This window comes from Monodelphis domestica, chromosome 1, assembly GCF_027887165.1.
Source record: "Monodelphis domestica isolate mMonDom1 chromosome 1, mMonDom1.pri, whole genome shotgun sequence".
NCBI lineage: Eukaryota > Metazoa > Chordata > Mammalia > Didelphimorphia > Didelphidae > Monodelphis > Monodelphis domestica.
This window is the reverse complement of record NC_077227.1, coordinates 442,676,657-442,703,831: the sequence shown is the minus strand read 5'-3', so window position 1 is coordinate 442,703,831 and position 27,175 is coordinate 442,676,657. Positions and strand designations below refer to the sequence as shown.

Here is a 27,175-nt window from a genome sequence, read left to right as displayed (position 1 = left end):
TGTCACGGCTGAGATAGATAGATAAGGTCGAATAAAGAATGTTCAGGAGACCTAAGATCTACTCAGCAATTCCTTTATTATTACTATAGTCTGCCAGCACAGATTATAACCTCACTCCCTCCTACCTCACCATTCATTTTTTTTTTACCTAGAATTATTTTTAATTGATTAATTAAGAGAATTTTTTCATGGTTACATGATTTATATTCTTTCCCTTCTTTCCTCCAACCCCCCTCCCATAGCCAACATGCACTTACATTGGGTTTTACATGTGGCATTGATTCCCATATTATTTATATTTACACTAGGGTGCTCATTTAGAGTTTACATCCCCAATTATATCCCCATCAAACTATGTGATCAAGCAGTTGTTTTCCTTCTGTGTTTCTACTCCCACAGTTCTTTCTCTGGGTGTGGATAGTGTTCTTTCTCATAAGTCCCTCAGAATTGTCCTGGATCATTGCATTGCTACTAGTAGAGAAGTCCATCACGTTCAATTGTACTACAGTGTATCCATCTCTAAGTATAAGGTCCTCCTGGTTCTACCCCTCTCACTCTGCATCAATTCCTGAAGGGCATTCCAATTCACATGGAATTCCTCCAATTCATTATTCCTTTGAGCACAATAGTATTCCATCACCACCATATACCACAATTTGTTCAGTCATTCCCCAATCAGAGGGCATCCCCTCATTTTCTAATTTTTTGCCACCACAAAGAGAAGAGCTATAAATATTTTTGTACAAGTCTTTTTCCTTATTATCTCTTTGAGGTATAAACCTAGCAGTGGTGTGGCTGGATCAAAGGGCAGGTAGTCTTTTAGCGCCCTTTGGACATAGTTCCAAATTGCCATCCAGAATGGGTGGATCAATTCACAATTCCACCAGAAATGCATTAATGTGCCAATTTTGCCACATCTCCTCCAACATTTATTACTTTCCTTTGCTGTCATGTTAGCCAATCTACTAAGTGTGAAATGGTACCTCAGAGTTGTTTTGATTCGCATTTTTCTAATTATAAGATATTTAGAACACTTTTTCATGTGCTTATTAATAGTTTAGATTTCTTCATCTGAAAATTTCCTGTTCATGTCCCTTGCCTATTTATCAATCTACCTTACCATTCTATGACAACAAGCAACAGAAGTCTGTTCTTCATGTTTTCCTCTTTTGTCCTTCCCAGAAAAAAAAATGTTTTGTAAAGAATATTGAGATTGAAGAAAAAAGAAGTGTTCAGCCAGAGAATTAAGGAACAGTGAACTAAGGCAGAATATTAGTATGTAGCAAGTACTCCCAGTAAGAAATGACTCTAGGATCCAGCTAGGGCCATTTCTGCCCCTCTTTCATCCCCAAAGTCACTGAAAGTGAATTCCTCATCAAAGAAGGAGGCTGAAGCAACTGAGACAACTTTGAAGTACGGGCCTGAAGGATCTACCATCAAAGTGGAACATGTCAGAAAGTCAGCAGTTGGATAACATGAAAATAATACTGAAATTATCAGAGATTATAGGAGGAAGAAAACTCATTTAAAGACCTTGAACACAAGCAAATAAATCAACAGCAGACATATTAATAACAGAGGAAAAGTGGTCTCCAGAACATCTACACAAGTCCAAACATTTTTGCATAAATATTATAAGACCCAAAAAATGAATCAGAGAACTCTGAATTCTCAAGGGAACATGAAACTACAGTATAATATATACAAATAGCTCAGGAGAGAAATATGAATTGTGAAAGCAGAATTCATGGCCTGCCCTACAGAAATAATTGGCAAAATAGAAACAAAACAAAAAAATACTTTTTATGAATACAAATTCATGAATATAAAGGACAGTCTTGAGGAAAAGCAGTTATTAAAAGAACAAAATCTTTGTACAAATAAAACATTTTAGTCTGAAAATGGGATACATAGAGACACCTTAAGAATCATAGGTCTCCTAAGAAGATAACAGATCAAAAAAGCCAAGTGCCATAACGCAAAAAATAACACAAGGAAGCAGCCTAGAACTTCTAAACACAGAAAACAAAATGCCAATCAAAAGAATCCAGGGATTGTCAAAACTAGGTCTATAGTTCTTCCTCCCTTCCTCTATAAGTCTGTCCATGAATTATGAAGGATTTTCACCGATCTCTTGTTTGAGTTTTTCAAATGTCCAGGTACCCAGTCTGTCAGAACATGTTCTCATTGCTTTGAGTACTGACTCCCTAGCTTGAAATCTGGTATGAATCAGATTCTTTGCTAAAATCCCATTTAGTGTCTTTTAGCAGCCAGTGAACTGCTCCTCTTCCCCAAGCCTCATTAATAAGCATGATCTTTTTCCCTTTTTGTTAACAACTCATCTAACAAATTTTCAAAATCAGTCCAGTTTGGATCAAATTGCTGGCATATGCCTTCCAGCCTTTTGATAACATCTATGGGATCATCACCAAAAGAAGGGATGCTCCACTTAAATCCCTCATTTTCCTGAGGGGTAAATGGTCTTTGATGTCTTACGACATCTTCTTGAGGATTAAAGGTTGATATTTCTATTAAGGTGAATAGGCATGTACATTGATTATTTCTTGTTGTTTCTTTCTCTTTCTCTTTTTTCTTTCTTTGTTTCTTTTGGGTTTTTGCTTGAGTTGCCATGGAGTTGGTGTAGAAACAGTAGGAGAAATAAGTTGGTTAGAGAGAGATAGTTTCAGTAAGTTGAGAAATAGTTTTGGCCATTTGAGAGATACAGTCTTCAAGGTACACAACTTGAGTCGCAATTAAGCTGTCTTTCCATTGTTTCTTCTTCTTAGGGAGAGCTACACAAATTATTTGATAAAGTTAGTATATTTGAAGTAATCCTATCAGAACGAATAATCCCAGAAACAGTAATAAATGGAGACAATCTAAAATTGTGAGCTATAACAGCTCAGTAAAGCTCCCCAAGAGCAGGAGTTGTTTGAGATAGACTGGAATCTCCTCCTTCATCATGTGTGCCATGATCTCTGGTACTATATTTAATTGCCTAAAATTTCCTACACTTCTACCTTTTGCCTATTCTTGAAAAGTAAGGATAGTATAGTAAGAAATGAGGAACAGAAGATTAACAGACTCAAACTCCTAGTTAGCTCATCAGGATTGTAAGGGTTAATAGTAAGAGTCTGACAAAAGTGAGGAGAACAGTTAATAAAAACACTTAGTTTAATTTCTAAAGAAGTACAGATAGAAAATAGAAAAGAGGAAAGAGTTTATTATTCTCATACTCTATAACTAGGCCTAAAATTCCCAATACTATCTAAAATTTCTAATAACCTACTTCTTCTGAGGACAATTTCTTCTTGCCTGGCAACCACCAGGCTTACTCTCACATACTCTATCTAGAAATGATTCACTAACTACCTAACTCCCTAAAAAATTAGACAGCAGTTTTCTATAACCCAACTGCCAGTAGCCCTTGCCTCAGAGAAAAACCTCCTGCCTTCTCGAGATCCAGAGGCAAAAGCCTCTAACTGTCAGTACTCCTTCCTTTTCTCTGTCCTGATCTCCCTGTTAATGGAATATTCATCTCTGGATCACTCACTACTGTCAGTTCTGATCTGCTCTCTTTCCTCTTAAGAAGACAGAGGGAGAATTAAGAAAATTAACAAAAGCAAGGAGGCGGAAATGTGTTGAAGATGTGGGTGCCTATATACTAAAAAAAATTGATGAAGAGTAAAAGGAGCAGAACCAGGAGGACATTGTACACTGTACACAGAGAGACTGATAAACTGTGGTACAATAAAACATAATGGACTTCTCTAATAGCAGCAATGCAATGAACCAGGACATTTCTGGAGGACTTATGAGAAAGAATACTATCCACATTCAGAGGAAAATCTGTGGGAATAAAAACCCAAAAGGTATCAGCGGGGATATGCTGGAGTTATAAACCCTAAATGATCACTCTAGCGCAAATAGCTCTTGACCAAAGATACATGTAAAACCCAGTGGAATTGTGCGTCGGGTATGGGAGGGAGTTGGGGGGAGGGCAGGGAAAGAAGATGATTTTTGTAATCCTGGGAAAATGCTCTAAATAAATCAATTAAAGAAATTAAAATAATAATAATAATAAAAGATCAAAAAAATTGAAATTCATTTTCTGTGTCATCAGGACATTTGTTCTAAGAAAACATTAATCACAATTTTAGTTTGTAACTACTTTCTGCCATCATAGTAGAAATATGTCAGAAGATAGCTGTAAATTTCTCTTCTAATATTCATTAACCTGAACTTTTATTTTACTAGCATCTTCCACTTATGTAATCCTATACTTAAGATTTACATAAAAATTGTTTCTCTAAACACCTAAAATCCCTAAAAACCATAAATGTTTATTTTTCTTCTCTTTTCAATACCAACTCTAACCAGAGGGCTCTTCATTTGAAGGAAGGCTGTACTGCAGTTGCTGAAGATTAAAATGCAATAGCTTAATCTTTTCAAGCTATGAATGGAGATAATTGAAGCATAAGCCATTTAATGTTTTTGTACACACTTATTTGAATATGTCTGTGGTTTCTGGGGAAGAGACTGCACGTGTTTAGAATATTCATTGTTTTATTTTAGACAGAATAGTCTAATGGAAAAGAACTGAATTAGGAGTCTAGAGTTATAGGTTTACACCCTGGATTTGCCACAAACTCATGGGTGATTTTTTTATGTCCTAAGGATTATTTCTTGCAGTGAATGACAATGACTCTATCCATTATCATTATGCAATCAATGTCCTTGAGTGTGCTGTCATTAGCTTTGTTAAGTGTGAGATTTCTTAGTGCAGGACAGTTAGAACTTTACTGCTGCGACTGAAATTTTCTTCTAAGTGGACATGCTACTAATATAGCATGTTTGTTTTAATAAAAATTTTATGTCTAAGGGCAGTTAGGTGGCTCAGTAGATAGAGTTCCAAATCAGGAGGACCTGGTTTCAAATTTTACCTCAAACACTTCCTAGCTGGGCAAGTTACTTAACTCCATTTGCCTAGACCTTGCCCTTCTGTCTTAGAGTTGTTACTAAGAAAGTAAAGGTTATAATTGACAAATGGTCAAAAGATATGAACAAACAGTTTTCAGATGAAGAAATCAAAGCTATCAATAATCATGAAAAAAATGTTCTAAATCCCTCCTGATTAGAGAAATTCAAATTTGAAAAAAACTGAGGTGCCACCGCCTATCTATCGACCAATATGCCAGTAAAGGAAAGTGATCAATATTGGAGGGGATGTAGCAAAATTGGGACACTAATGCATTGTTGTTGGAGTTGTGAACTGATCCAGCTATTCTGGAGGATAATATGGAACTATGGCCAGAGATTTATAAAACTATGTATACCCTTTGGTCCTATATACCACTACTAGGTCTCTATGCCAAAGAGATCATAAAAAGGGGGAAAGGATCTAATTGTAAAAAAAAAATTAATAGGAGCCCCTTTCACATTGGCAAAGAATTGAAAATTGAGGGGATGTCCATCAATTGGAGAATGGCTGAACAATTGTGATATATGTCGGTGATGGAATACTGTTATGGTTTAAGAAATGATAAGAAGGGTGATTTCAGGAAAAGCTGGAAAGATCCTCATGAATTGATGCAGAGTAAAATAAGCAGAACCAGGAGAACATTGTAAACTGTAATAGCAATGTGTACAAGAATGATCAACTGTGAATGACTTTGCTACTCTCAGCAATACAGTGATCCAGGATAGTTCTGAAGGTCTTATGACAAAGAATGCCAATCACCTCCAGAGAAAATACTTGGGAGTCAGATACAGATCAAAACATAGTTATCTTTCACATTTTTTGGTTTATGGTTTTATTGGGGGGGAGGGTTATACTAGTACTCTTCTACAGCAGTGACCAATATGGAAGTATATTTTACATGATAATATGTGTATAATCCAGATCAAATTGCTTACCATCTCTAAGAAGGAGGGAAGGGAGGCAATTATAATTTCAGAAAGTATATGTTGAAAATTGTTATATGTAATTGGGAAAATAAAATATTTTTGAATTAAGAAAGAAAAGAAAAGGAAGTAAGGGTTAAAAAACATGTGTCTACTTATCTTGCCTGTTCTTGTAGTATCTGAGCTGCCATGGGACCATTTCCTCTATTGATTTCCACAGGAACTTTGACCCTGGGTCTGTTGACCACTGGCTTCTATGGTTTCACCATGGTAAAGTCAACTTTATTTGGTATAGTGTGAGATTTAAAATGGTTGAGGTCTGAAACTGTAGTGATTAAAATAGTGGAAGATATAAATTGTGATAGATATAAGAGAGGGTGAGTAAATTTGACCTCAGAAATATGTTTCACTACAGTGTCTTGGGTTTTAAAATCAAATATAAGGTGGTCGCCAGGGAAATATTCCCAATTATTCAAATACCCAAGTCAATTGGGTTTTATAGAGATTTTTAATTAACAATACAATGAGTAATCAAAAAAGGAGAGAGAGTAAGAAAAGAATCAGTATGAAGGGCCTCAAGCCAATATGGCCTAGACCTGAGCCTTAAAAGAGAAATCAGTGAGTTTTTTTTATAACTCACCATAAGATCTGTCTAAGTAAGGATTTCTAATGACACCAGGCCAGCAGCATCTCAGCTGCTTTCACCAGCTCCCTCCTCCATCTGAATGTTTCATAATCAGTCTCCTCAGAATGAGTCTTCCCAAAATGAGCTCCCTCAGAATCAGATCCAGCTCTTCTCTGAGCTCTTATTTTTAAGGGCAAAATCTCCTATGTCACCTCCCCTAAGTCCTTACATCTACCAATCACTGTAGATGTTTCTAAAGGACCGCCCATTTTGAATTCACAGCTGAGTAGATTAATCTCTTTAGTAAGAGAGAAAAAAAATGCTGCTGTGTTGACTAATTTCATTAAGAGAAAACCTCTGAGTAAGTTTTCACCTTTTAGGTCTAAGTAGTTTACAAGTTGCCCCACCTTTATAGGTACTTAGTATCCCATTGTATCAATTCTAAAACAGTCATGACTCAAAGAACTTCCTGTCCCTTCCATAAGCATGGATCAAAGTACTTTTCATTGTTCTCAAGGAGCTCTCTATCCTAAAGCAGTCCTAAGTAGGGTGGAGTAGGGATATTCCCAAGGCAAGGATCCCCCACACTCAAGTAGAGTTCTCACCATCTGCTACGGAATTTTTTAAAGTAGAAGATTCCCCAATGGGGGAAACCCCTAACATTTATAAGTCTGAGAAATTTTGAGGTTTACAATAGGCATCCAAACCTCAGAACTCCCAAGTTCACCTTCACAGGTAGCTGGGGATTCCAGACATATGCCACCATGCCTGACCTATGATTTACTTTTTTAATAAATTCTATATTTATTTCTCTTTTGTTCTTTATTTCTTAATTCAGTTAATCATTTTTTCTATATCCTTTTGGATAATTGAATAACATACTTGAGAATTCTTTAAATTCATGTTAGGTGGACCTAAAACCAACACTCTTAATTCAAATTTGGCTCTGAGTAGCTAACAAAAGGAGATTTACTTTGGCCTAATAAAACAAGGATATGCAGCAATGAAATAATGATACTCAACTTCTCTGGAAGCAGCAGTCCCCTTATCTCCATATGGAAATATTTCTGCTGAGCATGGAAAGAGGATATGGTAACTCACATGGTCTTAAGAAATCTACAAATCAGAGGGAGCCCAACTGCACAAGAAAGGAACTTTTTATGCCCATAAGTGACCAGGAAACTTCATCATTAAAAGGGGCTAGTCAGATCCTAAGCCTGTTTTGCCTCTTAAGGAAAACTCTTAGGAGATTTGAATCTTAAAACTGCTCAAACTGTACCTTAGAAGATCTGGTTAAGCAAATTCCCCTATTGTAACAATGTGAGAACTTTTAAAATTACTCCACCCTGCTCAGACATTGCCTGAGGGGAAGATAAAGTTGTAAACTCTTGATGGAACAATGAAAAAATCCCTAACTCATACTTACAGTAAAGCTAGAACCTTAAGCTAGGTCTATTTTTAGATCTATTACAAAAGGGTGCTAAATACCTATAAAGATTAAATTAATCACTAAAAGGTCAAGCAACTAGCAATGAGATGTGAAATACTCAGAAGATATAATCTAATCAGAGAAGGTGATAACAAAAGAAGATGTGAACTAAGAATGGTCAGTCCTGGGGAAAACCGTCAACTGTGATTGGTAGATGTAAAAATTTAGGGGAGGTGACACAAGAGAAAATTTCTTTAAAAGGAAGGAGAGTTCGAAATTGAGGGAGTTTGAGTTTGGACTAGTTGGAGTTCGCCATGGAGGGGGAGTTTGGAGTTATTTTGGAATACTGGCTCTCTGAACCTAGTTGGAGTTTGAAGTTACTTGGAGGAGCTGGGTCTCTGAACTCAGTTCGGGAGTTGAGGATTTCATGAATGGACTGGAGTTTTGCTTTAGGACGATCTTGTGGTGAGTGATTAAAGACTGACTAGTCTCTCTTAAGGCTCAGGCCTAGGCCATTTGGCCTAGGCCCTTCATACTATTTTCTCTTATTCTCTCTCTCTCTCTCCCTTTCCTTAATTCCTTCATTTGTATTAATTAAAATCTCCATAAAACCCAGCTGATTTGGGTATTTTGGCATATTTGGGAATTTTCCCATGATGACCACTTATTTTTAATATAAAATCAAGACATTAAAATTATCTTTACAGTTTTGGCAATTCACAGTCTTGAAAACCATATTTTCAGTTACAGAGAAAGGGAAAATCCCTTTTGCTAGAGGAGAGAAGAAAACATGGGCCTAATCTGTGTGATGGGGTTGACAGGAGTCCTATCACAAATATTTTATTATGAATTCTTTTTTTTATTTTTAATGAAATTTTTATGAATTTTCTAAACTAAAAATTTTTAAAGATACCAGAAGAAAATTTATGAATATCATATTTCTCTTTAAATGGCATGCTAGGGACACGGTATATGTAGAGTGTTGAATCAGTAGCTGAGTCAGGAAGGTGTAAATTCTAGTCTGGTCTTAGACACTTCATAGCTGTGTGCTGCTAGGTAAGTCACTTAATCTCTGTTTGCCTTAGTTGCCTCCTCACCTGTAAAATGAGAATAACAACAGAATCTTTCCCACAGAGTTGTTGTGTGGATCAAATATATTTAGATTTGTAAAGGGTTTAGGATCTAGAATGTAATCGGGTTTATATAAATGCTTCTTCCCAACCCCCACTTCCCTCTCTTTAAAGTGCATCACCCTTTTAAAATCTCATTTACCAGATATATGTCAAGGAACTTGAGAAGGAAAATACATTTTGATTCATTTCTTTCTCCTACTGATCTACCAATAGGAAATGCATTTTGAGTTATTTCTCTACTGCTATCAATAGATTTCCCTAAGCCTATCCACAAAGTACTAGTTCCACTTGTGACCACAGGAACACATTTTTGAGACAGCTGACCATTGAGTATTAGAAATATAATTTGTAGCATAAAATAATTTATCCATAAATCTAAGAGGCCTATGTGGTCATTAAGCTTATGCCCTGTTGGCATTGACAAGCTACTTTCTTCTGTAGTCTTAAGTTTTAAAACCAAGCCATTTCCTTCAAAATGCATTATATACTAGTCTATCACTCCCTACCTTTTAAAAGGATGTTTTTGCTTCTTGAATATAGCATAGAGCTTCCTCTGACTATTTTCTTTGTGATTAAATAACAAATGATCCAGTTCTCTGTGGCACTGATTAATCCCTAATGTACTTTCCTGTGTTGATGACTGCCCATTTTCAGATCATTCAAAAATCTAAACAGCTTTTAAACATTCCTAACATAATATTCACTATAATCAATCCTACTTTTGTTTTAATGAAGTGCTTTGGCATTAACTCTTCCCTAGGATTTCCATGTAAAATTGTATTGAAGAATTGCTATTTTTAATAGTCTCATTATATTTCAAAGATAATACACAGATACACATTTATCTATACCTATTATATTTATATATTCATATGTATGTGTTGATCGAGAAAGAAATATGCAAAAGCCATATTTTAAATTTTGTAGTTTTTCTTCTTTTTTTTTAAACACTTACCTGCCATCCAATACTGTGTATTGGTTCCAAGGCAAAAGAGTGATAAGGGTTAGGCAGTGGGGGTTAAGTGACTTGCCCAGGGTCACACAGCTGGGAAATGTCTGAGGTCAGATTTTAAATTAGGACCTCACATCTCTAGATCTGACTCTCAATCCACTGATCCACCCAGCTATTCCTTCTTCTTGTTTTGACATGTTTTGGGTTTGGGTTTTTTTTTTCCCCTTAAAAAAAGCACTCATTGTCATATCCACTTTTAGGAGTGTTTGACAAAGTTTTAAGGTCACTTTTACCCAAGAATATAATTTTACTTTAGTAACCAAAAGCATTTCTCAGTATCATAGGACCACTGAAGGAAATTTAAACTTAATTGAGAATCTTTACCAACACTATTTTAGGATCCATGAGTTTGAGATTCTTAGCTACATATTGGTTTAAATAATATTTAACTTTTACAGGTCTTTCAAAATATTTTTATAATTATTATTTTAATCATCTTTATTGACTACATAAAACAAAATTAGATATAAATTGCCATTTTCTAAATAAGCATTTTATTTTTTTCTTTTCTAGACCAGGTTTTCATATAAGCTCTGACTAATTTCCATTTTAAAAGCATAAAGATTAATATAGTTTTAATATTCTAATGAGTCAGGCCATTATTTTAAGACCAGACATATTTCCTCAGTAAAAGTGCCATTATGTTGTCATTATGCTGACGACATAGTAAACAAAGCTGCCAGAATGGTTTCAAGTTCAGCTGTCCTTTACCATGACAGAATGTCCAGTTTGACTGTCAACTTTCCTATTATTTTTTAAAGTAATATTATAAAGTTCTTTTGTTTCTTTAAAACAAATCTGCTATAATTGTTGCTAGCCATAAGATGAAACTTTCATGTGATTAAATTTTTAAAAGTTGTTTGATGTATTTTTTTATTCATGTCTTACATGGAGGATGTATAGCGTCAAATTTAATATTAGTAGAGTATGTTATTCAGGTGGAGTTTCTTTATGCAGGAGTCCCCTATACCAATAACATCCTGAATCCATTCCCTACTTAAACTATTTTGGTAGTTGTAATGTACAAAGCTGTATAAACTAATATAATACATAGGTGGGAGAAAACCCTCAGGGGATGAAAATATTTAAAATAAATTATACTAAAGGTATAAGAAAAGAATTAAAAGTAATAGAATATATTTCAAGCATCATATGTTAACCAAAGGAGGATTGAAATTATTGTTTTCACTCAGAGGCAGTATAGTAGAGTGTAAAGAATGCTAGAATTTAGAAATAGCTGAATTTATATGACTTGTGACACCAAGAAACTCTTTGGTTCTAGGCTGGTTACTTGTCTTCTCTGAGGTATACCTTATTTGTCCCTCTACACATATTCCTTCTCTGCCTCAAAGCTGTCTAACAAAAATGGCATTACTTACCACTAAATCTCATTTGCTTGCTATCTGTAATGTGTTCTGTATCCAAATAAAAATGAGCCTATTTTCTTTGTGTTTTGAGCATATTTGATATAGATTAGTGGACTGCACTTTGGGGAAAGCATTATTAACATCATTTGTAGATGAGCAGATTGATTTGCCTAAGGTCATCCAGCTAGTAAGAAAGGACTTGAATTCAGGTCTTTTTACATGCAGATCAGTGTCATTTCTACAATACCATGCTACTTTCTTGATTTTTTTGTATTATTATCTTGTTTTTAGGATTATGCTAAGAGTTTTTATTAATTTCTCCTGTTTTATATTTAAGAGTAAAAGGAGCAATAATATTTTTCAGCAAGAGACCCCCCTCCTGTGCAGGTTAGCAGTTGGTAACAGTTAGAAGGGTGTGACTGAGTGTGGTTTGTAACTTGCAGACTATTGAAAGGGACTTTTTCAAACTAGATAAATCAAATAAAAAAATAAATAAGAAAGAGGTGAGAGAAGCAAATGAAATCTTTAAAAAATTAGAGTTAGTAGACATATGGAGAAAAATAAATAGGGACAAAAAGGAATACACCTTCTTTTCAGCAGTACATGGTACATTCACAAAAATTGACCATGTACTAGAGGGCACAAAATCATTGCAAACAAGTGCAAAAGGGCAGAAATAATAGATGCAACCTTCTCAGACCACAATGCAATAAAAATAATAATTAGTAAGAGTTCATGGATAGATAAATAAAAAATTAATTGGAAATTAAACAATATTATTCTCCAAAACCAGCTAGTTAAAGAACAAATCGTAGAAACAATAACTTCATTGAAGAAAATGACAATGGTGAGACATCCTTTCAAAACCTATGGGATGCAGCCAAAGCAGTACTCGGGGAAATTTATATCCTTGAGTTCATATATAAACAAATTAAGAAGGGCAGAGGTCAATGAATTGGGCATGCAAATTAAAAAAACTAGAAAGTGAACAAATTAAAAACCCTCAGATGAAGACTAAATTAGAAATCCTAAAAATGAAAGGAGAAATTAATAAAATTGAAAGTCAAAGAACTATTGATTTAATAAATAAGACTAGAAGCTGGTACTTTGAAAAAACAAATAAAATTGACAAAGTACTAGTCAGTCTAATTAAAAAAAGGAAAGAAAAAAGCCAAATTGACAGTATCCAAGATGAAAAGGGAGACCTCACCTCTAATGAAGAGGAAATCAAGGCAATCATTAAAAACTACTACGCCCAATTATATAGCAAAAAATATGGCAATCTAGGTGATATGGATGAATAATTACAAAAATATAAATTGCCTAGACTAATAGAGGAAGAAATAAATTACCTAAACAACCCCATATCAGAAAAAGAAATTGAACAAGCCATCAAAAAACTCCCTAAGAAAAATTCCCCAGGTCGAGAAGGATTCACAAATGAATTCTATCAAACATTCAAAGAACAGCTAACCCCAATACTATACAAACAATTTGACAGAATAAGCCAAGAAGGGGTTCTACCAAATTCTTTTTACGACACAAACATGGTACTGATCCCAAAGCCAGGCAGGTTAAAAACAAAGAAAACTATAGGCCAATCTCCCTAATGAATATAGATGCAAAAATCTTAAATAGGATACTAGCAAAAAGACTCCAGCAAGTCATCACAAAGGTTATCCACTACGATCAGGTAGGATTCATACCAGGAATGCAAAAAATGGTTCAATATGAGGAAAACCATCCACATAATTGACCATATAAACAAGCAAACCGACAAAAACCACATGATTATCTCAATAGATGCAGAAAAAGCCTTTGACAAAATACAACACCCATTCCTATTGAAAACACTAGAAAGTATAGGAATAGAAGGGCCTTTCCTAAAAATAATAAACAGTATATACCTAAAACCATCAGCAAACATCATCTGTAATGGGGAAAAACTCAAAGCCTCCCCAATAAGATCAGGAGTCAAACAAGGATGCCCATTATCACCTTTATTATTTAATATTGTACTAGAAACACTAGCAGTAGCAATTAGAGGAGAAAAAGAAATTGAAGGTATTACAATTGGCAATGAGGAGACCAAGCTGTCACTCTTTGCGGATGATATGATGATTTACTTAAAGAATCCTAGGGAATCAACCAAAAAGCTAATTGAAATAATCAACAACTTTAGCAAAGTTGCAAGATACAAAATAAACCCACATAAGTCATCAGCATTTCTATATATCTCCAACCCAGTTCAGCAGCAAGAATTAGAAAGAGAAATTCCATTTAAAGTTACCCGAGACAATATAAAATACTTAGGAATCTATCTGCCGAGACAAATACAGGAACTATATGAACACAACTACAAAACACTCTCCACACAATTAAAACTAGATCTAAACAATTGGAAAAACATTGATTGCTCATGGGTAGGACGAGCTAACATAATAAAAATGACCATCCTACCCAAACTTATATATCTTATTTAGTGCCATACCCATTGAACTACCAAAAAACTATCTGCTAGGGAGAGGTTGTGCTGCTAGTACTCTCTCTAGTTGGAGACAAAGAACTGAATTAAGACTTTAATAGCATTATTGATTATCAATTAACTTGGGCAGATAAGGTAGATAGATAGTGGTTATATTATCAGATAGAGAGAATGGGAGAATAGGTGAGGCTTCAGCCTAGCAGAAGATACTGCCCTCTGAGGCAGATAGATGTAGCGTTTTTTAGAAAAATTTAGGTAGGACTGGGATCTGGGGTATAATTACAAGCTATTATAAGATTACTTTCACTTTCCTGCTTCCTATTTCTTATCCATATTTTCTAATAATAAACTAAGTGTTTTGCATTTTATAAATTGGGCACTGGCTTTTGTTCAGACTCCTACCCCCCAAAATTTTAACCCTTCACAATTATCAAATAATTGCTCTTCATAAAACAATAAATATCAAAATGTTAAATGTTATCTGCCTTGCATATTAATATAACATTTTCACATTTTATTTTCTGTATGTAATATTTTAAATCAGAAAATGATATATCCATAGTATTAACCCTTTTTAAATGAAAACTGGATCATGAAACAAGATTGGATTTCCTTCTGAAAAGTCTACCATAAAACTAAGACTGTTAAGATTTTTTCAATTGATTAATTAACTATTGATTTATTCTTATCTATCACTATAAATGTTATTTACCCTGGTGTTGAATGTGCATATCACATTGACTATTAAAAATGTACAATTGTACCTTTTTTTCCAGATTTGTTCCTTACTACAGTATCAAGGTCCAATGCCGTTCAGTTTGAGATATGGGAAAATAAGGTAAGAAATCTTTAAAAGTTGGGCTTTTTAAAATCATTACTTGTAGCAAAAGCGCATAAACTAAAGGAAAAATAATCAAAGTAATCACCCTCATATTTGTTTCAGAAATAAATAGAACAGGCATTAAGAGTCTGTAGTTGCATTGTTGCATTCAAACTGCTGAAGGAAATGATTCACTCAGCATCAATTCCTCTGCAGGTTTTTAGCACAACTGCCAATTAAACCAATCAGTCTACCCTAATGTGCATGTTAACAGGGTTCCTGCAGTGTTGTCAGCTGTTCTAAGAGGTTACTGTCATTTAATTTGTCAGCATGATAGTTTATGAAGAAAAATCTTTTTTAGGAACTAATTTTTCCTCCTTGCCTCCAGGCTTATATATTTTTAGTCTGGTTTAAACATGACTAAAAGAAATTAGATTTAGATATGAACTTACTGCCAAGTTGACTGGATTGAATTGCTTTTCACAGTAAGATGTGTTTCTGAATGTTACCTTAAAAAAAAAAATCCAAATCGATGGGGGGAAGGAGGGGAATTTTTAGATTTTTTTAAAAAAATAATTCGTTACAGACAGACTGAAATCTTTTGAAGTAGGAACAGGATGTCTTAATTTTCTAAGTTTCAGTCAACTTTAACTTAATAATCCTTTATTTTATCTAAATTGGTCCCATGATCCATACTGTTTTACTATTAGAGTAATTAAAAGATGGACAGTAAGGTTTATCAGAAATACTTAACTGCCTTTTTTATATTTTACCACATTCTTCTGCAGTGTATTAAACATAGTGGGTGTTCAGTAAGCATTTATTGATTTGTTGATTTTGAGAAATTTTACAAATAATGTTAGAGACTTTATAGGAATTTGGCAGTTAAAAACATTCCTCTCATCAACTGGGTACGCTAATATAGGGAGACATCAATTGGCAATCATTTTTTTCAACCCAGGATTTAATATTTCTATCCAAAGGGAAAGAGAAATAAACATGTCAAGTTGAATTTTACTCCTGTTAATTCAACAAGAGAAAAGAAAATCTGTGAATGTGAAGTACTACACAGTGATAATAGACTTCATATTTGTGTTAATTCACCAAACATGTATTAAGCACCTTTTTACTATGTATACATGATTGTGCTGAGGGAGATAAAAATTATGAGTTACTTTTTTCATGGAGCTGTAATGATTAAAATAGTGGAAGACATAAATTGATGCAGATAATAGAGTGGATGAGTAAATTGTGACCACAGAAAATATGGTTCAAGACAGTGTCTTGTTTTAAATCAAATATAAGGTGGTCGCCAGGGAAATATTCCCAATTATGAAATATACCCAAGTCAACTGGGTTTTATAGAGATTTTAATTTAAACAAATGAGGAATTAAAGAAAGGGAGAGAGAGAGAAAAAAAGGAAATAATGAGAAAAGGATAGGCCCGCCTAGGCCAGCCCTGGCCAACCCAGGCCCTAGCCCTAAGAGAAAGATCAGTCAGTCCTTTATCCACTCACCACAAGATTTGTCCAAGCAAGGATTCTAGTGTTCGGAAACACCAGGCCAGCTCCATCTCAGCTAACTCCACCAGCTCAATGAATCTCCCTCTCTCTCCTGAGGCCTCCTTTTAAAGGGAATTTTCTCCTATGTTACCTACCCTAAGTTCTCACATCTACCAATCACAGTAGACATTTTTCAAAGGACAGACCATTCTTAATTCACACCTAAGAAGGCTTAAATTTTTTATTAAGTTCACTCCAGAAAACCTCTGAGTAAGTTCTCACCTCTTTGCTCCTTCTAAATTCACAAGTTGCCTGACCTTTAAAGGTACTTAGCACCCTTTTGTATTAGATCTAAAAACAGGCACAGCTTAAGAGTTTTTTGATTTATTATAAGTATGGGTTTAAGTACTTTTCATTGTTCAGCAAAGAGTTTACAACTTTATCTTCCCCTAAAGTATGCTTAAGTAGGGGTGGAGTAGAGTTCCCACATTCCTTGTCAAGTATCTTCACTGCCCAAATGGGGAATGGTCTTAACCAAACCTTATGAAGTAGGGTCTGAGAATTTTTAAGGTTCACAGTGCTTACTGTTCAACTTTAAAATATATGAATGAAAGCATGTTCTTTGTATGATTTGAATGTATATGGTTTTTAATTTTTGTTATTATGATTGAAAAAATCTTAAAAAGTGATATTTCTTGCTTTCATGCTTTAACTGATAGGGTAGAAAAGTGCAAGAAGTGAACATAATTATAATGGAAAAATAAATCCTCAAAGTATTCAATTGTCAAACAAAATCACTTATTCCATGAGTGTGGGGTTTTTCCTTAATGGACTTCCCTGACCAGCAGGGTCCCACAAGGGAAGGGGCTCACCTTTGTGATGGAACCCGAGGAGAGGTAGGAACTGAGAACCAGGGTGGAAATGAAAGACATGGACAAGTCAGTGGTTGGATAGGGCAGGCAATCCCTATGATACTCCCTTTGATAGGAGAGTATGAGTACAAAGGAACACGAGGTGGAGGAGGAGATTAAGATAGGGAATGCAGGCCGAGATGGTTACAGCCTCGGGGAAGGAGAAGGTTAAGAGGAGAGAGAGATATAGTCATTGAGGAGCCCAGTGGAGCTCCATGGAAGGGGAGAAAGGCCAAGAGGAAGTTCATGGGTTTGCCTCCGAATTTATTCCTGTCCTGCTTGGGCGGTACTTCCAAGCACTAGTAACCACATCACAAAGTATAGACACTTCAGATTGGGTGGCAAGATAGAGGGAACACCTTTGGGCGTGTAGATTGCAAACCGTGCTTTCCAGGGGAATTGAGTCCGAGCATGTTAATGAGTTTGTCTTAGCCAAGGGCAGCATGGCCAGTTCAAGGTTACATTCACAAGCCTCATTGGTATAACCTTATGCTTGGAGACACAGTAGCCATACAGTCATTTATATTTCATAGATGTGAATATGCTTGGGATGCTACAATGAGTAAAATTATTTCCCCTGCATATATGTTGCTATACTATATTGCCATAGAATCATATATCTGCATCATTCCTGACTCCCCGTACCAGTAAAATAATACATTTCTATGTTGTTTATTTATATTTTCATATAACAGAATTCTGTCTTCAGCCCATTTTTCTTTTCTCTACTTCATCCCTCCTTTGGTCAGTTTATGACTTCAGTTATCATCTATATATACCAATAAATCCAAAGTCCCTGTCTCTGTTCCAGTTTCTGACCAGAATTTCAGTATTTCCAGGTCTGCTGGTTACATCTACTTGAACCAACTGTGGGATTCTAAGCTCTACATATCCAAAACTGAATTTATTATCTTTCCCAGAAAACTTCTAATTTCTCTTTTAATTGCACATTTATTTTCTCAAACACCTGATCTCATAGTCTTATCCTTCCTAATCCCTTACTCCATATATCCATCCACATTTGCTAATTCCTATCACTCTTCTGTCTCAGCTTAAGACTTTACTTCCTGATTGAGAAAACTGAAGCAATCTACCGTGAACTTTCACTTCTCACTATCTCAAAATCCCTTGTCATCATCTCTACTTTCTCCTTCTTTCCCCAGTCCCTGATAATGAACTGACCCTTCTCTTTGCCAAACCAACTTTTTTCCATGTGTCCTTAATTCTGTCCCCTTTTGTCCTCTGTAACATATTGAGACCTTAAAAATCCTCTCTAATCTTTACCCTTCTTCTCCTGTTCCCTCATTTTTTTTCTCTATTTTTAAATGTGACTGAGTCTCCCTCATCATTAAAGAACTTTCACTAATGACTATAATAATCCCTTCAATCTATTCTCCTATATTTCTGTCCCTTTTCTCAGCCAAATTCCTAGAAAAAGTTGTCTATATCCATTGCTTCTCTTTCTCCCCTCACTTTTATCTCACATCTTGGCAATCTGGCCAGCTTCTGATCTTACCTCTCAGTTGAAACTTTTCTCCCCAAAATTACTCATAATCTCTTAGTTGGCAAATCTAATGGACTTTTTTCAGTAATGTTCTTTCTCTATAATCTACTATATTCTACATTTGTCACTGTTTACCACCTTGTCCATCTGAATAACCTTTGATCTTGCATGATACTCTTCTATTTTTTCTTACCTTTTTTTTAGTCACTATCTTTTTAATATCACTTACCAACAATTCATTTAAATAATAATAACATTTTGTAGAAATCCACAGGAATTTTAGCAGAGAAGAGAATCTTATACCTCTTCATTTTGGAATCCATCCTACCATCTTTTCTCCTTAGCTTTTCCTCCCATCCTAGTCTCTGTTTTTCAGGTTCACTACACCTGTGTGAGAAGTATTTCCAATGCTCCATCCAGGCATTTAGGCTTTACCAAACACATTTTTTTTTTTCAAAAGGAATGCCAAGTATGATAAAAGATTGTGATTCAGGACTAGAACTGAGCAGTAGGAAAATTGGTAGGTGAGGGAGAGATCCAGTTTAAAATTAGGCAAGGACCTAAACACGGAATTGAACAGTAGGAGTGGATGGTCACAGAGAAGGTGAAAATCCAGGGGAGATCAAGTGGCATAGGAAAAATGTTAGGAGGGCTTTGAGGGTAACAATAAGAATACTTATAAAGGAATAGGAGCAAATTAATTCACGAAAGCCTAGAGATGGAAGGAGCTGAGGTGTAAGAAGTTAGGGTTAGAAAAAAAACAGTGCTGAGAAGAACTGGAGGGAAAGATAAAGTTGTAGGACCTGGGAGAAGTGAAAAAAGGGTTGGCCAGAGCTTTGCCTGGAATCTAAAAAAGAAATCTTGGGGTCAAGGAGCATCACTGCACTTGGAAGAATGCAAAATATATAAGGAAGGGAGCAGCCTTGAAATGTAACAAGCAGAAAGTGCAGATCTTCAGGGATACTCCTGGCCACAAGGGTTGTAAGTCCTGACATCTAGCAGAACCTGAGTTGTGGGCCTGATGAGCTGGTCACTATCACTGAGAACTCCAGGCAGTGCAAAGTAAAGGAACCATCCACAAGCACATCCATCTTCAGGTATATAGCCTTCAAGTATATAGCCCTCATCAAAGTGTGCCTAACAGCACAGATAGTAGAGGACAGTCCTGGTAACTAAGTTCAGCACTCTTGGCATCATAACTTAGAGCTATTAGATGCTATTGAACTTGGTCTTCTCATAATCACTCGAAGTCCTATCCATACCAGCCTCAGCTCTGTTACAGACAAAAGAGTGGTTCCCTTAAACTGTGACTGCAAAAATATGGTTTCAAATCAAAAATATAGTGGTTGCCATGGGAAAATTCCCAAATATTAAATACCCAAGTCAGCTGGGTTTTATGGAGATTTTAATTAATAGAAATAAAGGAATTAGGGAAAGGGAGAGAGACAGAGGAAGAGGAAATATTAGGGGGGAAAAAGCCTAGGCCAGCCTAAGCTTTAAGCCTTAAGAGAGATCAGTCAGTCTTTAATCACTCACCACAAGATCCTTCCAAGCAAAACTCTAGTGTTCAGAGAGACATTCCAGTTTAGCTCAGGAAGCTCCACTTCAGCTTCCAAGGCTGCATTTCCCCCTTCAGAGGCCTTCGGGCCTCCTTTTAAAGAGAAATTTCTCCTATGTCACCTCCCCTAAGTTTTCACATCTACCAATCACAGTAGACGTTTTCACAGGACTGACCATTCTTAACTCACACCTGAGTAGACTAAACTTTTAAGTAATTCACACCTGAGTAGACTAAAACTTCACACCTCTTTTGTTAAGCTTGTCCCTTGCAAGTTTGCAAGTTGCCTGACCTTCATAGGTACTTAGCACCTTTGTGTATTAGATCTAAAAATAGACTTAGCTTAAGGGCTTTTGCCTCACTATAAGTATGAGTTAAGTACTTTTTCATTGTTCAGTAAGGAGTTTACAACTTTATCTTCCCCTAAAGTATGCTTAAGTATGGGTGGAGTAAGGTTAGAGTTCTCACATTCCTGATCAAGTACCTTCATTGTTTAAAATGGGGAATGGTCTTAACCAAATGTTCTAATGTAGAGTCTGAGAATCTTTAACATTCACAAGTCTGAATAATTTTAAGATTCACAGCTCCATCCATCCCTGCTTTTGCATGAACTTGATAGTTAATAGGGCTACATTCACTTTTTGAGTCTGAGTTTTATAACCCTTCACAGCCCAGAGAAAACATGCCCTTCTCTTTTGGGTAGGAACTAGATCCTGACTTTAGGCAATCATTTGCAACGATGCCTCAGCCTTCCTTCTTCTCCACCATTTCTTACTGGGCCACCTGGAAGAATAGGGATGCCTGGTTCCTCAAGCTGATAACCACTAGCAGTAGGCCTAGGGTAAGGACCAGAGTGGGTGGCAGGGTGCCTAGTTCCCCACTTCTCCATTTTCACCCCTAACTCCTATAGGTGGCCTTGGGATTTGGGGGATGTACTTCATAGTCTCCTTCATAAGGACCAAAGGGAATGGGTGAGAAGATCCTTCTAACTTTCTATCCACTCCTTTTCAACCTCTTGCTGGTTCCTCATCCAGATCACATCCCTTCTCTGTATGTGTTTACTAGCTCCATCTTGGGTATTCTGTTTTTCTTACTTAGTACTTTTTCCCTCTCAATGACCTCATCAGTTTCCCAAGGACCAATAATTTTTATTCCAATGACTCCCAATTCTATATATCGAGCCCTAGTCTTTCCCCTCAGCTTGAGCCCTCCATTCCCAATTTTCTATAGGATATTCCAAATTCATTGTCTTAAAATCATTCAAGCTCAGTATGTCCAAAATGAAATCCATCACCCATCTTCCACACTTCTCTATTTCTCTTGAAAGCCTTACCATTCTTCTGGTCTCCCAGGTTTGTAACCTTAGAGTTATTCTCACTCGTTCACCATCTGCACCTCATCTATCCAGTCAGTTACCAAATCTTGCAATTATTACCTCCATTACTTTACTCACATCTTGATACCCCTACTCACATAAGTGACTCCTTAGTTGACACCAATCAGTTGTCAAATCTTTCCAAGTCTCCCTCCATAATATTTCTCTCTTCAATCTTTTCTCTCTACCTACACAACTATCAACTTAATTAAGACCCCATCCACTCTCACCTATGTTATTGCAGTGACCCTCTAATTTTAATTGGGGATAATGTCAAAGGACTGACACAGTCTCACGTTTCTGATCACTTTGGGTCATCCTTCATACTACTGGCAGAGAAATTTCCCATAATCATAAATCTAATCAGGTTATGTCAATAAAGTCTAATGGTTTCTTATTGCCCCTAGAATCAAATATTAACTCTTTTGTTTAGCTTGTAAAGCCCTTCACAACATTGCCCAAAGTTATTTTTCCAGCTTCACTGTGCATTACTCCTCCTTCCATACTCCACATTGCAAATAAATTTGTCATCTCCTCCACACAGAGAATTTTTTTCCTGTCTCTTTGTCTTCATGCCGGTTGTGCCTTAAACACACTCCTTCCTCATCTCCCTTATAGATTATTTCTCCTTTTAACTACAGCTCAGGCACTATCTTCTATATCAAGCCTTTCCTGATCTCTTCAAGTGCTAGTTCTCTCTTCCTCAATTCCCTTGTATTTAACTACAGTACTTTCTATTGACTTATAATTATTCTGTATGTTGTTTTTTTTTAATCCTTGATTTCTGTCTCAGTGACAACTCTTAAGACAGAAGGATTCCATTTAAAGTATGCAAACTTAATTTAGTGAATGTGAAACCTTAGAACTGTACGAATATTGGCACCTTCCACCTCCTGCCAATTTGCCAGCATCCCCACAGAAAATCAAGGGCCATGGGTTATCTTGACCAGAAAATTCAGCACCAAGTGGCTGCCTGCTACTAATGAACCTCTCCATACTTTCTAGGCTAAGCCTCAGAAAGGGATATTAACTTGTTGCAAAGGCCATACTTCAAGCTTTTCCAGTCTCATACAACTTCTCAGGATTTTTTCTCTGCTAATATGGAATTTTAGGACCCTGGGTCACCTTCATGAAGCATTTTTATTTATATTTTCAAGAGTGACTCACAGCATTTCTAACAAATCTATATCTATGTTTAACAGGATGGAAATTATTCTTCTGCCACTTACACAACTGAGAAACCCCAAAACATGAAGCTGGTTGGCCAGTCAGCATTTGCAGACTTTGGTAAGAATGATTATTTACTTCTTCCTTCCTTACTCTTACAAAGATATGAGATCTTTTTCCTTTCTACTTAATAAAATCAATTTTGATTACTTTTCCTGTGTATTGTAGAGTATCTCCAATATCTCTAATATCTCCGTTATCTCAAGAACCACTGCAGTTGGGGGAAAAAAATAATACCGATGAACTGAAGTTTAAACCAAGGACTGAGGTTCAATAATTATATTATCTACTCTCATGAAGATTCACATGAAACTATTCCTACATGATATATATTTCAGTAAAAACAACTTAAATATAAAATAAGAGGGGTTTTTCCTCCTATAAATCCAAGCACTAGAGAAGTAACATGCTGTAGTAGTTAGAGCCCTGAACTTGGGAGTCAGGAAGACCTTTATTAAAATCTCAACTCAGGTATTTACTAATTCATTGATCTTGGGCAAAGTCACTTAACTTCTTCATGCCTCAGTTTCCTCCTCTGCCTCAAATTAGGCAGTTTGAATTAATATCCTCTAAGGTTACCTTCAATTATAAATTTATGATCCTATGAAGTAGAAATATCTACTATGTAATTAAAAGGAAATTCTTAACCAGGATGTCAGCTCATGTATACATGTATGTTTATTGGTGTGTATGTGAATATTTATATATACAATATGTGTCTATAAAATGGATTATGAAAAGTAGATTTGAAGTATTTCATGAATTTCCTCTATTTTTTGAGGCTTTTCCTAATGTATATAATTTTGTCATTTAATAAAAAATATTTGCTGAATGTTTCTATATTATTTGCATTGCTACTTGACTTTTTTTTCTTTTTTTGTTTATAGAATCATTTAATAATATTTAAGAGAATAAATTGTGGAATCTTAGTCAAACTTCTCCAAAAATAGCTGATCAGAATGATAATATTCTTATGTTCTAATTTTCAAAGACATGTTAGAATTAAACCAGACAGACACCATTGCAATTCAACAATTCATGAAGGACCATAGATTCAGATCTAGAAGGGACCTCAGTAATCATGTGATTCAGCTCCCATATTTTACCAATTAAAAAAAGATTTAGCAATGTAACATAACTTGTCTAGGCTTACACAGATCTTAAATAATGGACTTAAGATTTAAACCTACATCCTCTTTTTCCAAATCCAGCGTGCTTTCTCATCTGCAGCATGCTACATCCTTATTTTTAAGCTATTCCAAAAATCAAAGTAAATCTAACCTCATGACTCCTTTTATAAAAACATCCTGAATTCTCAGTTGAGAATTTCCCATCAGAAACCAAGTAACTTTCCCTTCTATAAGCTTTAGTTTCAGTTTGATTTGTAGGTTCCAATTTAATTACAAACATTCCAAAAAATCTTATGAGTATTTGGGAATCTGTTCAGGATAACATAAAAAGAATTCCTAAATCAGGTAGTTTAATTAAATAATGAATATCTTAAGTCCCTACCCACTCTGCAATTCTTCAACTCTGCTTTTCCAAATCAATTACTATAATCATTAATAAATGGAAAGTTCATTATCATTTATAGTACTATATTTTCATGAAGTAGTCTAAAGGTAATAGTTTAAGCATTTTTAAATATATATTGGTTTTACTGAAACCTCTAATCATTCTTATACTGTTTATAACAGTACCATGTGTATTTTCTATAGTGCATCTAAACATTTTTCCTCTTTATTTAGTCATTATTTTGTTTTATAGTCCAAATGTTACTTCTACATGAAAGCAGACTTTGAATATTTCATTGTTCTCTCCTCCAAGAGTTTTTTAATACAATTCTGTCGGTCCCATAATTCTAAAGTTGAAAGTTTTCAGAAACTGATATATTTTTGCATAAAAGGTCCAGTTAAAAGCTATTTCTGTTCCCTATTACTTTAAGAAACAAATGTAAAACTCCCGTTTCATTATTTAAAGCCCTTCACAAGAGACCAAACCTAACTTTATTCCCTTATTATTAATATGTTTACACTATATGGATATATTTTTTAAAATTAGGATTGTAGATATATATATGTATATATATATATATGTATCTCTATTTATGAAAATCATTGATTTACAGCTTGATGGGACCTCAGAAATTATTTAGTTCAGCCTTCAAATTTTATTGATTAGAGACAGGTTCAGCAGTGTCATATAACTTGCCCAGGGTCACATAGGTATTAAATAGTAGAGCTGAGATTTAAATTTATGTTCTCCAATTCCAAAAATCAGCATGCTTTCTCTTCTGTAGCATTCAGCATCCCTATTTTAACTATTTTTAAAATCAAAAGATCTAGAATAAAATCTAACTGTGTGACTATATAGCATTATCCCTTTTTTTCCCCCAATTTAAACATTATTTTATTTGGTTATTTTCAAACAATATTCCTTGGAAACAAAGATCCTTTTCTTATCTTCCCCTCCCCTCCCCTCCCACTGCCCCTCCCCTAGCCAATGCATGATTCCACTGGGTATCACATGTGTCCTTGCTTCAATTCCATTTCCATGTTGTTGGTATTTGTATTAGGGTGTTCATTTAGAGTCTCTCCTCATTACTGTCCCTCTCACCCCTGTAGTCAAGCTTATCTTCGGTGTTTTTACTCCCACCTTTGGCCTTTCCTTGTGGATAATGTTTTTTTTTTTTTCTCCTGGATCCCTGCAGAATGTTCAGGAAGGTTGTATTGACACTAATGGAGAAGTCCATTACGTTCTCTTGTACCACAACAGTGTGTCAGTCTCTGTGTATAATGTTTTCCTGATTCTGCTCCTCACACTCTGCATCACTTCCTGGAGGTTGTTCCAGTCGCCATGGAATTCCTCCACTTTATTATTCCTTTGAGCACAATAGTATTCTATCACCAACATATACCACAATTTGTTCAGCCATTCTCCAACTGAAGGGCATCCCCTCGTTTTCCAATTTTTGGCTACCACAAAGAGTGCAGCTATGAATATTCTTGTACAAGTCTTTTTCCTTATTATCTCTTTGGAGTACAGACCCAGCAGTGCTATGGCTGGATCATAGGGCAGACATTCTTTTATCTCCCTTTGGGCATAGTTCCAAATTGCCCTCCAGAATGGTTGGATAAATTCAAAACTCCACCAGCAATGAATTAATGTCCCTACTTTGCCACATCCCCTCCAGCATTCATTACTTTCCTTTGCTGTCATATTAGCCAATTTGCTAGGTGTGAGGTGATACCTCAGAGTTGTTTTGATTTGCATCTCTCTGATTATAAGAGACTTAGAGCACTTTTTCATGTGCTTATTAATAGTATTGATTTCTTTGGCTGAAAACTGCCTGTTCATGTCCCTTGCCCATTTATCAATTGGAGAATGGCTTGATTTTTTGTACAATTGATTTAGCTCTTTATAATTTTGAGTAATTAGACCTTTGTCAGAGGATTTTGTTATGAAAATTGTGTCCCAATTTGTTGCTTCCTTTCTCAATTTGGTTGCATTGGTTTTGTTTGTACAAAAACTTTAATTTGATGTAATCAAAATTGTTTATTTTACATTTTGTGACTCTATGTCTTGCTTGGTTTTAAAGTCTTTCCCTTCCCACAGGTTTGACATGTATATTATTCTGTAATCACCTAATTTACTTATAATTTCCTTCTTTATGTTCAAGTCATTCACCCATTCTGAGTTTATCTTGGTGTAAGGTGTGAGGTGTTGATCCAAACCGAATCTCTCCCACACTGTCTTCTAGTTTTCCCAGCAGTTTTTCTCAAATAGGGGGTTTTTGTCCCAGAAGCTGGGCTCTTTGGGTTTGTCATATACTGTCTTACTGGGGTCACTTACCCCAAGTCTATTCCACTGATCCTCCTTCTGTCTCTTAGCCAGTACCAAATTGTTTTGATGACCACTGCTTTATAATAGAGTTTGAGATCTGGGACTGCAAGGCCACCTTCCTTTGTATTTTTTTTTCATTATTTCCCTGAAAATCCTTGACCCTTTGTTCTTCCAAATGAACTTTGTTATGGTTTTTTCTAAGCCAGTAAAAAAAAATTTTTGGAAGTTCAATGGGCATAGCACTAAATAGATAAATAAGCTTGGGTAGGATGGTCATTTTTATTATATTGGCTCGTCCTACCCATAAACAGTTAATATTTTCCAATTGCTCAAGTCTTGTTTTATTTGTGTGGAGAGTATTTTGTATTTGTGTTCATATAGTTCCTGTTCTTGTATTGGGAGACAGATTCCTAAGTATTTTATTTTGTCTAAAGTGATTTTGAATGGGATTTCTCTTTCTAATTCTTGCCACTGAGCTGT

At 35.5% G+C, this 27,175-nt stretch overlaps 1 protein-coding gene across 1 annotated transcript in view; it reads left to right on the top strand.

The window, feature by feature from the left end:
- ITFG1 (integrin alpha FG-GAP repeat containing 1) overlaps positions 1-27,175 on the top strand; it is a 284,002-nt gene that overhangs the window by 92,309 nt on the left and 164,518 nt on the right. Inside the window, exons 7-8 of the mRNA XM_001370113.4 lie at positions 14,732-14,793; positions 22,828-22,912. Coding sequence (XP_001370150.1) covers positions 14,732-14,793; positions 22,828-22,912 — 147 coding nt within the window. The remainder of the gene's footprint in view (positions 1-14,731; positions 14,794-22,827; positions 22,913-27,175) is intronic.